At 36.2% G+C, this 15,169-nt stretch overlaps 1 protein-coding gene across 3 annotated transcripts in view; it reads left to right on the forward strand.

Moving 5' to 3' along the window:
• Positions 1 to 15,169, forward strand: part of ANKRD12 (ankyrin repeat domain 12) — a 93,548-nt gene that overhangs the window by 17,623 nt on the left and 60,756 nt on the right. For all 3 annotated transcript variants that reach the window (XM_043444283.1, XM_043444284.1, XM_043444285.1), the window contains exon 2: positions 12,909 to 13,046. In XM_043444283.1, the coding sequence (XP_043300218.1) occupies positions 12,960 to 13,046 (87 nt within the window). In that variant the 5' untranslated portion in view covers positions 12,909 to 12,959. The remainder of the gene's footprint in view (positions 1 to 12,908; positions 13,047 to 15,169) is intronic.

Consider the following 15,169-nt stretch of genomic DNA (forward strand, 5'->3'; position numbering starts at 1 on the left):
AAAAAGTGTTGGCAAGGATATGGAGAAAAGGGAACCCTTTAGCACTATTGGTAGGAATGTAAATTGATATGACCACTGTGGGAAACTATGTGGAGGTTCCTCAAAATATTAAAAATATAATTCCTTATGATTCAGCAATTCCACTTCTGGGTACTTATCTGAAGAAAATGAAAGCACTAACTTGCAAATATGTTATTTACAATAGCAAAGAAGTGAAAACAACTGCAGTGCCCATGTATGGATGAATGGATTAAAAAAAAATGTGATTAAATATACAGTGGTAAATTATTCAGCCATAAAAAAGAATGAAGTCTTGCCATTTGTGATAACATGAGTGACTTTGAGGGTATTATGCTAGGTGAAATAAGTCAGACAGGAAGACAAACACCATAGGATCTCTCTTAGATAGAGGACCTTTAAAAAAAAAAGTTCATAGATACAAAGAACAAATTGGTGGTTGCTGGAAGGAGGCGAGGGCAGAAATGAATGAAAGAGGTCAAAAGATAAAAAAGTTACGGGAAAAAGGGAATGTATGGTGACTGTAGTTAACAACACTGTATTGCATATTTGCAAGTTGCTAAGAGACTAAATCTCATAAAAATTTTTTAACTATGCATGGTGATGGGTGTTACTGACTTACTGTGATTGTTTTGCAATACATACAAATAAAATTATATTGAGTTGTACACCTGAAACTAATAGTGTACAATAGCCATCCTGAAACTAATGTTTCATTTCAATTATACTTTAAAGAATGATTAGAAGTGGCAAATTCTATATTAAGTATATTTAACCACAGTTCATTTGTGTATGTATGTGTATTCAAAAAAAACAGCATGACTTTTCATTTAGAAATCATAGGAAAATGATGATCGCTAAAGTAGATATGGCAAAGGAATGCTAACAAAATTCAAAAGAGGAAACATAAGTGGCTAAAGTGGAGTGAAACGGTTTTTAATATTAAGAAGTCAGATAACCTGAGGGATTGGAGCATGGGATAGAGATGGGAGAGAGACAAGAAAACCAAGATGGGCAGGATTTTGAGGCAGAGATAAAGGCTATCAGTGAAGAAAAGTCAGTATGGAGTGGAGTGACTGAGGGTTGGTAGGTATGCAGGTGCTTTCTGTGAAAAGGATCAAGGCAAATGTTGCTTTAGCAGTTCCCAAACCATTAAAACTACCTGGGGAACTTCTTTGTAAAATAACCTGTTTGCTTTAGAATAGTTTTAGATACACAGAAGAATTGCAGAGATAGAACAGAGTTCCTGTGTACCTCACCCCAGTGTCCTCTGTGATCAATGTCCTCTGTATACATTTATATAATTGATTCATTCTTATTAACTACAATCCATCCTGTATTCCAGTCTCTATAGTTTTTACCTAATTTCATTTCTCAGTTCCAGGATCCTGTTCATGATACCCGATCACATTTAGTCATCACGTCTCCTTAAGTGCTCATGGCTGTGATAGTTTCTCAGATTGTCCTTGTTTTTGATGACCTTGAGAGTTTTAGAGAGTACTGGTCAGGTGTTTTTTTGTAAGATGTTCCACTATTGAAATTCACCTTTTATTTTTCCTGTGAAAAGTGTGGGGTTAAGCATTTTGAAAAGGAAGATTACAGAGGTAAAATGCCCTTTTAACTACATGTTATCAAAAAGATACATACTGTCAACATGATTTATCACTACTGATGCTAACTTTGCTCACCTTGCTGAGTTAGAATTTGTAGGGTTTTTCAACTTACTCTTTCCTCCCCTCTTTCCATGTTGTGTCCTGTGGAAGAAGTTACTGTGTGACCCAGACTTAACAGAGTAGTAGGGCATTATGTCCTACCACCTTGAGAGCAGAAAATCCCCATGAACTACCTGGAATTCTTCATGGAAAATTTGTTCTCTCCTGTTCTTTGTCTTAAACATTTACTTGTGTCAGTATGGACACAGATATTTTACCTTGGATTATAACCCAGTACTGTTTTACTTTGTTGCTCAGATTATCGTGAGTTTGCCAGCAGGGACCTCCTTCAGTTGATATCTATATCCCTTTGACATATTCCCATTGTTAACTTTATATGTTTACATATTATTTGAGCACCTCCTTACTCTGGCAGTATGAGAGTCTCCAGACTTACCTTGTCTGTGTCCTGCCTCAGTCTTAGGATCAGCCATTTCTCTTAAGGAGCCCAGAATCTTCTCAATGGAGAAAAGTAATAGTAACCAAGATCTTAAGTGTGCTCCTTGTTAGTCAGGTGTTGTTGCTTCTGGGCTCACTTAGCTGACAGGAAGGAGTATATGTATGTGTACTAATTCTGTGTATGTATATCTATGAATACTTCTGTATGTAACTGTCTGTAGCCATTGGGTTGGCCAAAAAGATCCTTCAGGTTTTTCTGTACCATCTTACAGCAAACTAGACATGAATTCATATTGATGTCTCAGACAGTAATCCTCTGCCACATTCCAGCCTTCTCCTGACCTGCCTGTCTGGAGCGTCCTGCTCCCGTGGTGAGAAGACAATCTCCTAACATCCACTGTCTTGTTTTCTCAGATGTTTGTTTCCAGAGGACATGTGTAGTGATTTCAGAATTGTTAATGTGTACTTCCAGGGAGATTTTTTTATTGAAATAAAATTCTTATAATGTACAATTCAGTGGTTTTAAGTATATTTATAGTATTTTACAACAGTCACCACTAATGCCAGAACATTTTCATGATCCAGAAAGAAACCCTGTACCCATCGAGCAGCCAGTCCCTGTTTTCCCTCTTCCCCAGGCAGCGACAAAGGAGCTTTTCAAAAAGTGGTGTTTGTCTTGCCTCCCCAGGTATCGTTTCAGTGGCTCTAAAGGTGAGTCTGTATCTTTAAAAAATTATTCTGCTTTGCTTCTGATAAGCAAGCAAGTTTGAATTACGAGATGGCATGAGCCTAAAAGAACAGCATAGTTTGAGTAAATTGATATGTCATAAAAGTAGTAATGTCAATCAAGGAACACCTCATCAAACCTACTGCAGCACATCAAAAATACTGCCAGCACAGTTTGATCATCCTTAAATTAATATCAGCCTAGGGTTGAAATTAGGGAAAGCATTATTTTAAACTGTCACTTTGTTGCATCTGTGTTTATATTTTCAATTGTTTTAATCTGTATAGTCTGTATTTTTCCATTACTATGTCTTGGTGTCAGTAACTTTCTTCTGCTTGTTTTCTCTTAGGGGTATTGTTTTGCTTTGTTTTTGACGTTTTTTAAACTTATACTTACCTTAGTCCAATCGTAGGAAAACTCTCTTCCTGCCCCCACTACCTTGGTAAAAATGCATTCTTAAAAAAGTACTCACTGCCAAGTAACTCTGGAGCTGTGCTAAAGCCAAGTATATCTGATAACTTAGTTGGGAAGATGGCACACTTCGAGTTAGATCTCTTCTGGTTTTCTAGATGGAAGCTAAAGACAAAAGCCTAGTGGTTTGTGGTTCCCCAATGAAGAATTTTTAAGTCAGACTTATAGTTAGTTGAAAGAGTGAGTAAAGACAACAAATGGTGTTTAAAGCACTGGTTCTGAGGGTCCTGCTGTTGCTGCTGCTGCCAAGTCGCTTCAGTTGTGTCCGACTCTGTGCGGTCAACCCTATAGACGGCAGGCCACCAGGCTCCCCCATCCCTGGGATTCTCCAGGCAAGAACACTGGAGTGGGTTGCCATTTCCTTCTCCAGTGCATGAAAGTGAAAAGTGAAAGTGAAGTCGCTCAGTCACTTCCGACTCTTAGCGACTCCATGGACTGCAGCCTACCAGGCTCCTCTGTCCATGCGATTTTCCAGGTGAGGGTACTGGAGTGGGTTGCCATTGCCTTCTCCAGAGGGTCCAGTGCTCACTAAAGCTGAAAGACTAGGAAATGTCTCAAATTACAGACTTTTCTTTAATTCCTAAAGGGACACTTCTGTCGATTTTTACCGTAGCATACAGCTTCACATATTCTGTTATCCATTTCTGTTCTCCAAAATTCTCCATCTGTACTGCCAACCAAAGGTGTTTTTTCTCTCATTCTTATCTTGCCTATAGCCCACCAGTGTCTTCTCTCTTTCCTTTGTCTTTTAACTTACCCTCCTTTTGACAGGCTGGATAGTTTTTCGCCCACAGACATGGTGCCAAAGTTTGTTTGGAGTAGCTTTTCAGAGTATCTTCTCAAAGTTTGGACTCTTTCTGTTGGCAGTTTTGTACTTTCTGCTAAAATGATAAACTTCTCCCCAAATAGTTAGCTTTAAAGCTTTAGTATAACAGGCAGTTCATAAATAAAAAAAGAGAAACTTAGAAATGTTTATTGAAGAGCCATGGCAGTTGTTATTCTGTCTGACCTGCACACAAGACTTAGCATCATTGCAGTTACCTTGCTTTCAAAAAGGATGCTTATCATGAGACAAGTGCTTGGGCCTGGTGCACTGGGAAGACCCAGAGGAATCGGGTGGAGAGGGAGATGGGAGGGGGGATCGGGATGGGGAATAAGTGTAAATCTATGGCTGATTCATATCAATGTATGACAAAACCCACTGAAATGTTGTGAAGTAATTAGCCTCCAACTAATAAAAAAATTAAAAAAAAAAAAAAAAAAAAGGATGCTTATCTGTGTGTACCGTTGTTCTTGAGTGAGTTGTATTTGATTCTGCTGTTCTTGTTTGTTAGACCTGTTTGGTTACACTTTATGAGTAGTGATATGCATTTGTAGCAACAATAATTGGCAGATTTACAGTACACTGGACTTCGGGGGTGGGCGTGCATTGTGTCCCCCAAGCATCAGGTGTGCATTGTGTCTCAGGAATTGAGGAGACTCCTTTTGCTAAAGCAGATGTGTATGTAATCCGAGAGAATGTGTGGAGTGATTTTTCCTACTAAAAAGAATTGGCTAAGGTAGATGGACGATGAGATCTTTTTCACCACCTTACACAGGTCAAGAGATTTGAGATATGTAGCTTTCTTGCAGTTGTGATTTTACCCCTGCCCTCTCAAAAGCAGTTTGTAGAGATCTCAGTGAAGGAGGCTTTGAAAAAATCAGTTTAGAAAAAACTGTTTAAAGTTACATTTAAATGTAAAGCACAAGCTGGAATCAAGATTGCTGGGAGAAATATCAATAACTTCAGCTATGCAGATGACACCACCCATATGGCAGAAAGCGAAGAGGAGCTGAAGAGCTTCTTGATTAAAGTGAAAGAGGAGAGTGAAAAAGCTGGCTTAAAACTCAACATTCAGAAAACTAAGATCATGACATCTGGTCCCATCACTTCATGGCAAATAGATGGGGAAACAATCAGTGACAGACTTTATCTTTTTGGGCTCCAGAATCACTGCAGATGGTGACTGCAGCCATGAAATTAAAAGATGCTTGCTCCTTGGAAGAAAAGTTATGACCAACCTAGACAGCATATTAAAAAGTAACGACATTACTTTGCCAACAAAGGTCTGTCTAGTCAAAGCTGTGGTTTTTCCATTAGTCATGTATGGATGTTAAGAGTTGGACCATAAAGAAAACAGAGCGCCGAAGAATTGATGCTTTTGAACTGTGTTGTTGGAGAAGACTCCAGAGAATCCCCTGGACTATAAGGAGATGCAACCAATCAATCCTAAAGGAAATCAGTCCTGAATATTCATTGGAAGGATTGGTGCTGAAGCTGAAACTCCAATACTGGCCACCTGATGCAAACAACTGACTCTTTGCAGAAGACCCTGATGCTGGGAAAGATTGAAGGCAGATGATGAGAAGGGGAAGATAGAGGATGAGATGGTTGGGTGGCATCACCAGCTCGATGGACATGAATTTGAGCAAGCTCTGGGAGATGGTGATGGACAGGGAGGCCTGGTGTGCTGCAGTCCATGGGGTTGCAAAGAGTTGGACATGACTGAGCGACTGAACTGAGCTGAAAGAATTGGATAGAACGTAAATCATTTTCTACTTGTAATCTAAAAGAAAGAAATGTTAACTGGTTTATAGGCTTCTGTTGAGACTATTTCAAACTTAAAAGTACAAAAAAGCATTAACTAAAACAATTTTTCTGTCTAGAGGAAAAAATCGACTTCAAGGGAAGCCAGTATTAAATGTCATAATTAATAAGCAGTCACAAGAAACTAATGGTTGCTCTGAAATTTTCCCGTAAAAAATAGAAACAGATAAACCTAGGAGAAGAAAGCTATGGAGTATTTATGGCATAACTAACAACCTGTAGAGGAACAAACTAAATATGATACCAGTGTTTGAATGCTCTTCAGAATCCATTTCATTGTAAGTTAAAATACTCTTCCAAAGAGTTATCATCCTGTGAAAAAAGGAAATGATAGTAAAATGTTTTGTTTTTAAAGAGACTATCAGGCTGCCTAATGTGGTTATTTTTAAATTTTATGGTAACCCACACACCCACATACATACACATTGTGTTTAGTATGGTAGGGAAATCCCCTATTTTTAATTTTCCTAAGTGAATTCTTTTCTGAGATCTTTTTATATGATTAAAAATGATCCATCATTTAATTTGTTTTTCAAACTTCCCTGATGATAAAACCACTGGGATATTTATTGAAAGGACAAATTCCTGAGTCTCTTTCAGACCTAATGAATGTGTAGCACTTATCATCGAGGACTTCTGGGGCCACTATTGTTTATTTGCTTGATAAATTTAAGTTGTCAATGGATTCATTTTTTTGACTAGTAATCAAATGATGTAACTGGTACTAAGTGCAGATTCTGTGACCATTTAGAGAGCTGTGAAATTTCTAAGTGTGTTTTTGAGAATAGCGTGCATGTAGGAAGGGGGAACAGTGGAAGGTGACACTGAATATATAGATGGTTCAAGACAATGATGTTAACCAACCAGAAATATTCACCATCCATTACTCACCACTGTGTAAGAAATTTAATAAGTTTTTGGTATAATTTTGACTCCGTTTAAAAAAAACGTTTGTTCTTAAAGTGCTTAAACTAAAAGAATAAATGGCATATATACAGTTTCTTCATCCAAATGATGTTTAGTTTATACTCGAGTTTTTGATGTACCTTTATTTGCTACCTTGGTACTTCTGAATAGCAACTAGAGTAGTTTATTAGAAACAAAGTTATTCAGATAGCAATACTATTAAAGATAATTTTTTTTAGTATCCCTTGAGTTATCACAAACAGGAACATCATTTTAAAAAAAAGAGAATGCTGAGTCACTTTTAGAAGAAGATATATTTTGCTACTGTGACTAAGTAGAGTAGAAAAACTCTTGAATATAATAGCATACATTTATGGATTGTCATCCCCAGAATTAAGTTACTATCAGATGAATACATAGTCTCTTTGGTCTATAACAAGCAAGAATGTATTTATTGTAAAGAAAGAAACACCTTTGAAAAGGGAGAATCAAAACTTTTTAACTGTTTCCTTTTTGCTGTTAGAGAGCAAAGGAAGTCTGTCATAGAGCTTGCAGATAGCTGGCCCTTAACAGGTATTGCTGTCTCTGTGTAGTCTTAGGGCAAGGAGGTTGAACAACAAGCAGTGTTGTAATAGTCACCAAAACTATCATACAAGGGATGGAAGTAAAGAATAACTCTTCTTAGCCTTGGGAAGATACCACCAACTATTTTCACTTGTAAAGCGCTGTACTAATTTGCCTTTCCGTTTAACCCTTGGCTGTATATGTAAGAGTTCTGGTTCCCCTACATCTTTGCCAATATTTGGTCTTCCTTACTGTTTAATATTAGCCATTCTCATGGATGTATAGTGGTATTTCATTATTATGTTCCTGATGACTAATGAGGTTGAACATCTTTTTCTGTATATTCTTTGATGGACTGTTTAAATCTTTTGTTCTTTTAAGGTTGGATTATGCTATTTGATTGGTTAGTTACTTATATATTCTGGATATAAGTCTTTTATAAAGACATAGTTTGCAAGTATTTTCTCCCTGTATGTCTTGCTCTTCATTTGCTTAACAGTGTCATTTAAAGAGCAAGAGTTACCTCTGCGAAGTCCCACTTAATCCATATATTTTCTTTTGTAATAAATTTCTGCTTTTCATAGTCTATTTAAGAAATCTTGGCTAACCCAAGATCACTAAAATATTCTCCTGTGTTTTCTGCTAGATGTTATAGATGGATGGATGCTTTCTCTGCATCTGTTGAAATGGTTGTTTCTCTTAGTCTGTTAATACAGTGAATTACATAGATCGATTGCCAAACATGAAGCTGACCTCAAATTCCTCATGTAAATCCCACATAGTCATGATGTATTATCTTTTTTTATATAGTTGGATTTTTTTTTTTTACTAATTTACTGATTTTTACAAGTTTACTAAATGTGATTGACAGTTTTGTTATATGATTATAAAGTATATTGCTCTGGAATTTTCTTGTAAAAGACTGATTTTGCTATCAGAGAGTGTTGATGGCCTCGTAAAATATATTCTCTTTCCTTTTCTGGAGAGTTTTTGTAGAAGTTTGTTTTGTAGAGTTCACCATTGATGCTAGGAGTTTTTTTTTTCCTAAATGTGAAATTGAATTGTTTAAAAAGTACTGACCTGTTGAGATTGTCTTGTTCATTGAGCTTTGGTAGTGTGTGCCTTCCAAGGAATTTGTCTGTTTCATTTAATTTGGATTTATTAGTATAAAGTTTGTGATGTTCCCCTATTGTCCTTTACCTATTGGTATTTTTAGTATCTGTAGTAATGCTCCCCCTTTCATTGATTATTTTGATTATATAGGTTTTCTCTCTTTTATTTCAAATCAGTTCAATTCAGTTCAGTTGCTCAGTCGTGTCCTACTCTTTGCGACCCCATGGACTGCAGCACACCAGGCTTCCCTGTCCATCACCAACTCCCAGAGCTTACTCAAACTCATGTCCTTTGAGTTGGTGATGCCATCCAACCATCTCATCCTCTATCATCCTCTTCTCCTCCTGCCTTCAATCTTTCCCAGCATCAGGGTCTTCTGCAAAGAGTCAGTTGTTTGCATCAGGTGGCCAGTATTGGAGTTTCAGCTTCAGCACCAATCCTTCCAATGAATATTCAGGACTGATTTCCTTTAGGATTGATTGGTTGCATCTCCTTATAGTCCAGGGGATTCTCTGGAGTCTTCTCCAACAACACAGTTCAAAAGCATCAATTCTTCGGCGCTCAGCTTTCTTTATAGTCCAACTGTCACATCTCTACATGACTAATGGAAAAACCATAGCTTTGAGTAGATGGACCTTTGTTGGCAAAGTAATGTCTCTACTTTTTAATATGCTGTCTAGGTCGATCATAACTTTTCTTCCAAGGAGCAAGCATCTTTTAATTTCATGGCTGCAGTCACCATCTGCAGTGATTTTGGAGCCCAAAAAAAATAGTCTATCATTGTTTCCATTGTCTCCCCATCTATTTGCCATGACGTGATGGGACTGGATGCCATGATGTTTGTTTTCTGAATGTTGAGTTTTAAGTCAGCTTTTTCACTCTCCTCTTTCACTTTCATCAAGAGGCTCTTTAGTTCTTCTTCACTTTCTGCCATAAGAGTGGTGTCATCTGCATGTCTGAGGTTATGTATATTTCTCCCGGCAATCTTGATTGCAGCTTGTGCTTCATCCAGTCCAGCATTTCTCATGATGTACTCTGCATATAAGTTAAATAAACAAAATGACAATATACAGCCTTGACATACTCCTTTCCCAATTTGGAACCAGTCTGTTGTTCCCTGTCCAGTTCTAAATGTTGCTTCTTGACCTGCATACAGATTTCTCAGGAGGCAGGTCAGGTGGTCTGGTATTCCGATCTCTTTAAGAATTTTGTTTGTTGTGATCCACACAGTCAAAGGCTTTGGCGTAGTCAATAAAGCAGAAGTAGATGTTTTTCTGGAACTCTCTTGCTTTTTCGATGATCCAGCGGATGTTGGCAGTTTGATCTCTGGTTCCTCTGCCTTTTCTAAATCCAGCTTGAACATCTGGAAGTTCACAGTTCACGTACTTTTGAAGCCTGGCTTGGAGAATTTTGAGCATTACTTTGCTAGCATGTGAAATGAGTGCAGTACATGAGTTTAGTTTGAACATTCTTTGGCATTGCCTTTCTTTGGCGTTGGAATGAAAACTGACTTTTTCCAGTCCTGTGGCCACTGCTGAGTTACCCAAATTTGCTGGCATATTGAGTGCAGCACTTTCACAGCATCATCTTTTAGGGTTTGAAATAGCTCAGCAGAAATTCCATCACCTCCACTAGGTTTGTTCGTAGTGATGCTTCCTAAGGCCCACTTGACTTTGCATTCAAGGATGTCTGGCTCTAGGTTGGTGATCACACCATCGTGATTATCTGGGTCGTGAAGATCTTTTTTGTATAGTTCTTCTGTGTATGCTTGCCACCTCTTCTTAATATCTAATGCTTCTGTGTTAGGTCCATACCATTTCTGTCCTTTATTGTGCCCATCTTTGCATGAAATGTTCCCTTGGTATCTAATTTTCTTGCAGAAATTTTTCTTGAATATTTTTCTATAAATGTCAATTAAATCCAGTCAGTTCACATTGATGGCATTTTTTTAGTCCTTTTATATCTTTGTTGATATTCTGCCTTACTTAGAGAGTAGTTGAGCCTCTAACTATAACTATCAATTTGGTTATTCTGTCAATTTTGCCGGTTTTTATTTCCTGTACTTTGAAGTTCTGTTGCTAGTTTGATATATGTTCTGTGAACTGTCCTTTTATCAGTATGTAATATGTAAGGTATGTAATATGTAATGTCCCTCTTTGCTTTGAGATCTGTTTGTCTGATATTAATTTAGTTACTCCATCTTTCCTTTGAGTATGCTTGAGTGGCATATCTTTTTCCATTCTTTTACTTTTAATCTACTCATACCATTATATTTGAAGTGAAATTATTAGTAGTGTATCGTTTGATCATTGTTTCCCTCTTCTCTGACAATCTGTGTCTTTTAATTGGTATTTTTAGTATTTGCATTTTATATAATTATTGCTATGTTTCGATTAGGTCTGTCATTTTATTACTGTTTTGTGTGTTCCTTCTGTTTTTCATTCCTCAGTATTTCTGTTTCTGCCTTCTGTTGGGTTATTTGTACATTCTTAAACAGTCAAGTTTTATTTACCCAATGTGATTTTGATCACCTCTTTGTGCATCGATCGTTCTAATGATTACAGTATATATTTTAGGCCCAGAACCTAATTATATATCAAATACTTGATTGACTAAAGTAATATTTTAAAAATCAGTTGTCAGTTTTCTTGGTGCTGAGATTTTCCAAATACAGTTATTGAATAATAACAGCTTTTTCTAACAGTCTATTATTACAATATTATTGCCATGTTTAATTTTAATTTTGAAAAATATTCATGACATTTCTTCATTCACCAGTGACTTGTTTCACTTGATCTACAGAAGAGATACTGCTTTATCTTCATAGTCTCACCTGGGTTAGTGGGTGTTGATACTATGCAGCTCAGTTTTGCTTTTGAGTCAGAATTTTTCTGTTTAGATATGACTTGTAATTCTTAACTCTGTAAGCTTTGCATAGAGCTGGCTTTGAGGACAGTGCTATGTTTAAATGACTCTGTTTATATAGTAACAGTAGAAACAGTTAAATGACCCCAAGGGAAACTTTGCCTCTTCCGTGTAGTGTCAGTATTTTCCCTTTATTTCTTCAAGTTTGTTTCCTGCTCTATAAAATGAAAGCTTTGAACTGTTTGAACTCTGGAAGTTTAATGTGTTGCATTATACTCTAATTTGGCTATATTCAGGTTAATTTAAACTAGTTTTGATAATTTACCGATTAACTCATTTCAGTTAAGGATACTTTGGTTATGTTTCTATTGAAACCACAAATTTTAAAGCACCAATTTGAAGAATATAGATTTTTACTAATTTTCTATTTAGAATGTCTGGATTTTAATAATTTGTATAGATCCTAGAATGTATCTTACTTAGATCGATACCCCCTTATAGGAAATTTACAGCATCAAGTAGTTAAAAGTAAGGTTGTCAGTCGTTATACTTGTTGCTGTGCCCCAAGTCCTGCTCCTGTTAGCCGGCAGCCTTAGTGTAGCCAAAGGCTGTGCGGGAGAGCTTTCTGTGTTCATGGAACAGATAACAGGGCCAACAATACAGAGGTACTGTGTAGTGTGGGAGCAATTTTTAATTAATTTAACTTTCAACAAGCATATGTGGCTAACAGCAACACAGGTCTAGCCTCATGGCTACCCGTTTTGTATTGTAAAACCCACGTTTTGGAATTTTTTCTGGATCTCTCAAGCAAAGGCTTCCAAGAGGCTCTTTGATCTATTAAATCAGTTTGTAGAGCAGGAGACAGAAGACTGAACAAGTTGGAAAGAAAACAATATGTAAAGTGACAATTACAGTATGATAAGGATTAAATCAATGTATAGACTATAGAGTGACTAAATACCTGGGGGTGTCTGGGAGTTCAGTGAATGAAAGGAAACCACTCTGGGTATTTTAAGTAGTGAGGACTTTATTTAATTTAAAATAGCATTAGATGTTGTAAAATTACTCATTATATCTAGAAATAATTAGAAATAATTTCCAGACTAATGCAGAACTACCAGAGAATCTGTTAGGAGCTCCAGCTGCTAGAGCCATGCTGGGCGGGGTGACAGACACTTAACTTCCACTTCGACATGGCTGGTTACCCCAAAAGCTAAGGTTAGATACTAGTCTAGAGAAGATGAAAAGCGATATAATAGTAGTTTTCTTCTTTTCAGTGGCAAGCTGAATGGACTTGAATAGGAGATCTTTAATTAAAAGCTTAGATCGTTAAATGAAAGCTTACTTTAGGCTAAGATAACCTACCTAAGAAATGACTTTATAGAGACATAGAGGTAACCAAATTGCACTAATTGTGGTGCATAAACTTTAAGTAGGTTTCATTGCATATGTATACAAATAACCCTTATATATCCATTCTTTACAGATCCAGGATGAGAAGACTGACAAGAGAAGAAGCTAGCTGAACAGCTATAAGATGCCCAAATCTGGGTTCACAAAACCAGTTCAGAGTGAAAATTCTGACAGTGACAGCAATATGGTAGAAAAACCATATGGAAGAAAGGTATATGACTATGCTAAAGATTTTGTCGACTTTTTGGAAATTGTGAAAAAAACCTCCTGATTTAGTACTTTTATTTACTTTTTAAAAAAACTTCTCTAATTGTAAGTTTTATTAACTTAATTTTGGGCATACCTAGAAGCTTGCCGGATCTTAGTTCCCCTTCCAGGGGTTGAACCTGGCCCTCCACAGTGAAGTAGTTAGATGCCCTAAGCACTGAATTAGGGTGCCAGGGAATTGCCATGATTTAGTATTTTTAATATTAATAATTGTCCATAAAATAACAGTATGGAAGCCAGATTTGGGGATTTGGGGGTGAGATTGTTTTTCATTCCCTAAGATAACAAAATTACTAAGATCGCACAGTTAACTTGAGAAATAATCAAGGGTTGGGGAATCCAAGACTTCACAGTCATTTGTTATTTCTTCCCCCTGACTCCTGGTAGCAAAACACACAAATACAGTAGCTGTTCAGTTTTCCATGTTTGTAACTTTGGATAAATCTTATGTAATTTTTCCAACCTCAGTGTAATAGAGGACAGTGGTACTTTATAGAATTGTTGTGACAGTGAAATGACTAAAGTGTTGTATCTAATACAATGCTTGTTATACAGGAAGTACTCAATAAATGTTAACTGTTTTTATTGTTCGTTATTAGTCCTTGCCAGTGATTCTGCCCTTTTACAACTATCCTTCTTCATTCCTATTTAATTTAGGCCCTCTAAACCTTTATTTAGACTTCTGCAGTTACCTAGTAATTGGTCTCACTGTCCCTAGTCTCTCCTTCATCTAGTTAGTTTTATACGTTACCTTTGAAGTTTTTTTTGTTTGTTTGTTTCTTTTAAGTTCCTTTCTTCCCCTCAGCCATTTTATGGTTGAAGGACATCTGAAATATTTTCAGTTTTGGACTAAAATGAAGAAAGATTCTCTGAACGTTTGTGTATAAGTCTTCTTTTAAACAGCTTTTTTGAGGTATAATTAAATGCCATAAAATTTACCCATTTTGTGTGCAATTCAGTGATTTTTAGTAAGTTTATAAAATTGTGCAACTATATCATAATGCAATTTAGACCATTTTCATCATTGTTAAAAGATCCTTATGCCCATTTGCAGTGTGTCCCTGTTCCCACCCCAAACCCGAAAAAACTTCAAATCTGCTTTCAAAATCAAACATGTAAGTTTTCAACTTTGTTCTTTTAAAAAATTCTTTTGGCTATTTAAGTCCTTTGCATTTCCATGTGAATTTTGGGACTAGTTTATCAGCTTCCACAAAAAAAACCCTGAAATTTTTACAGGTATTTTATTGAAACTGTAGGTTACAGACTGTAATAGTACTGTCATTTTAACAATATGTCTTCCAATCTATCGCCACAGAATCTCTCTCCATTTATTTAGATTTCCAGTTTCCCTGACTAATGCTTTGTAGTTTTCAGTGTACAGATCTTGTAATTTTATTGTTAAATTATTAATATTTCATTCTTTCAGGTGCCACTGTAGATAATTTCATTTTTTATTTTTTTAATGTTTAGTATATAGAAATACAGATATTTTTTGTATGCTGATCTTGTATCCTTTGACCTTACTGAACTCATATATTGATTCTAAAAGTTTGTGAATTCCTTAGGATTTTCTGCATTTGGGATTGTCATCTGCTTACAAAAATAATTTAACTTCTTTTACAGTATGAATGCTTCTATTTCCTTTTTTTGCTTGATTGCACTAGCATTCTCTGCTTTTGATTGTAGTGTTTAGCCCACTTACATTTAATTATTGATAAGATTGGATTTATAATTGTCATTTTGCTCTCTGTTCTTATGTTTCAGATCTTTTTCTTCTCCCCTCGTTGCCTTTTTAAAATATATATGTATTTTTCAGTGCACTATTTAAATTTCTATGTTTTGTGACCATGTTTCTTAAATTGTATTTTTAAATGTTGATCTAGGTATTATAATGTGCATGCTAATTACTATAGGTTATTATTGAGTTAAATGCAGTAAAATAAGGCAACTTGGCTCCAGTATAGCTGTATTACCTTCCCTTCGTTTGTGTTATCTGTGTAATATAGATTATATCTACAGTTGTTATTAGCCCAACAACAGAATGTTATTATTATTTTATACATTTTT

Source organism: Cervus canadensis, chromosome 23, assembly GCF_019320065.1.
Source record: "Cervus canadensis isolate Bull #8, Minnesota chromosome 23, ASM1932006v1, whole genome shotgun sequence".
NCBI lineage: Eukaryota > Metazoa > Chordata > Mammalia > Artiodactyla > Cervidae > Cervus > Cervus canadensis.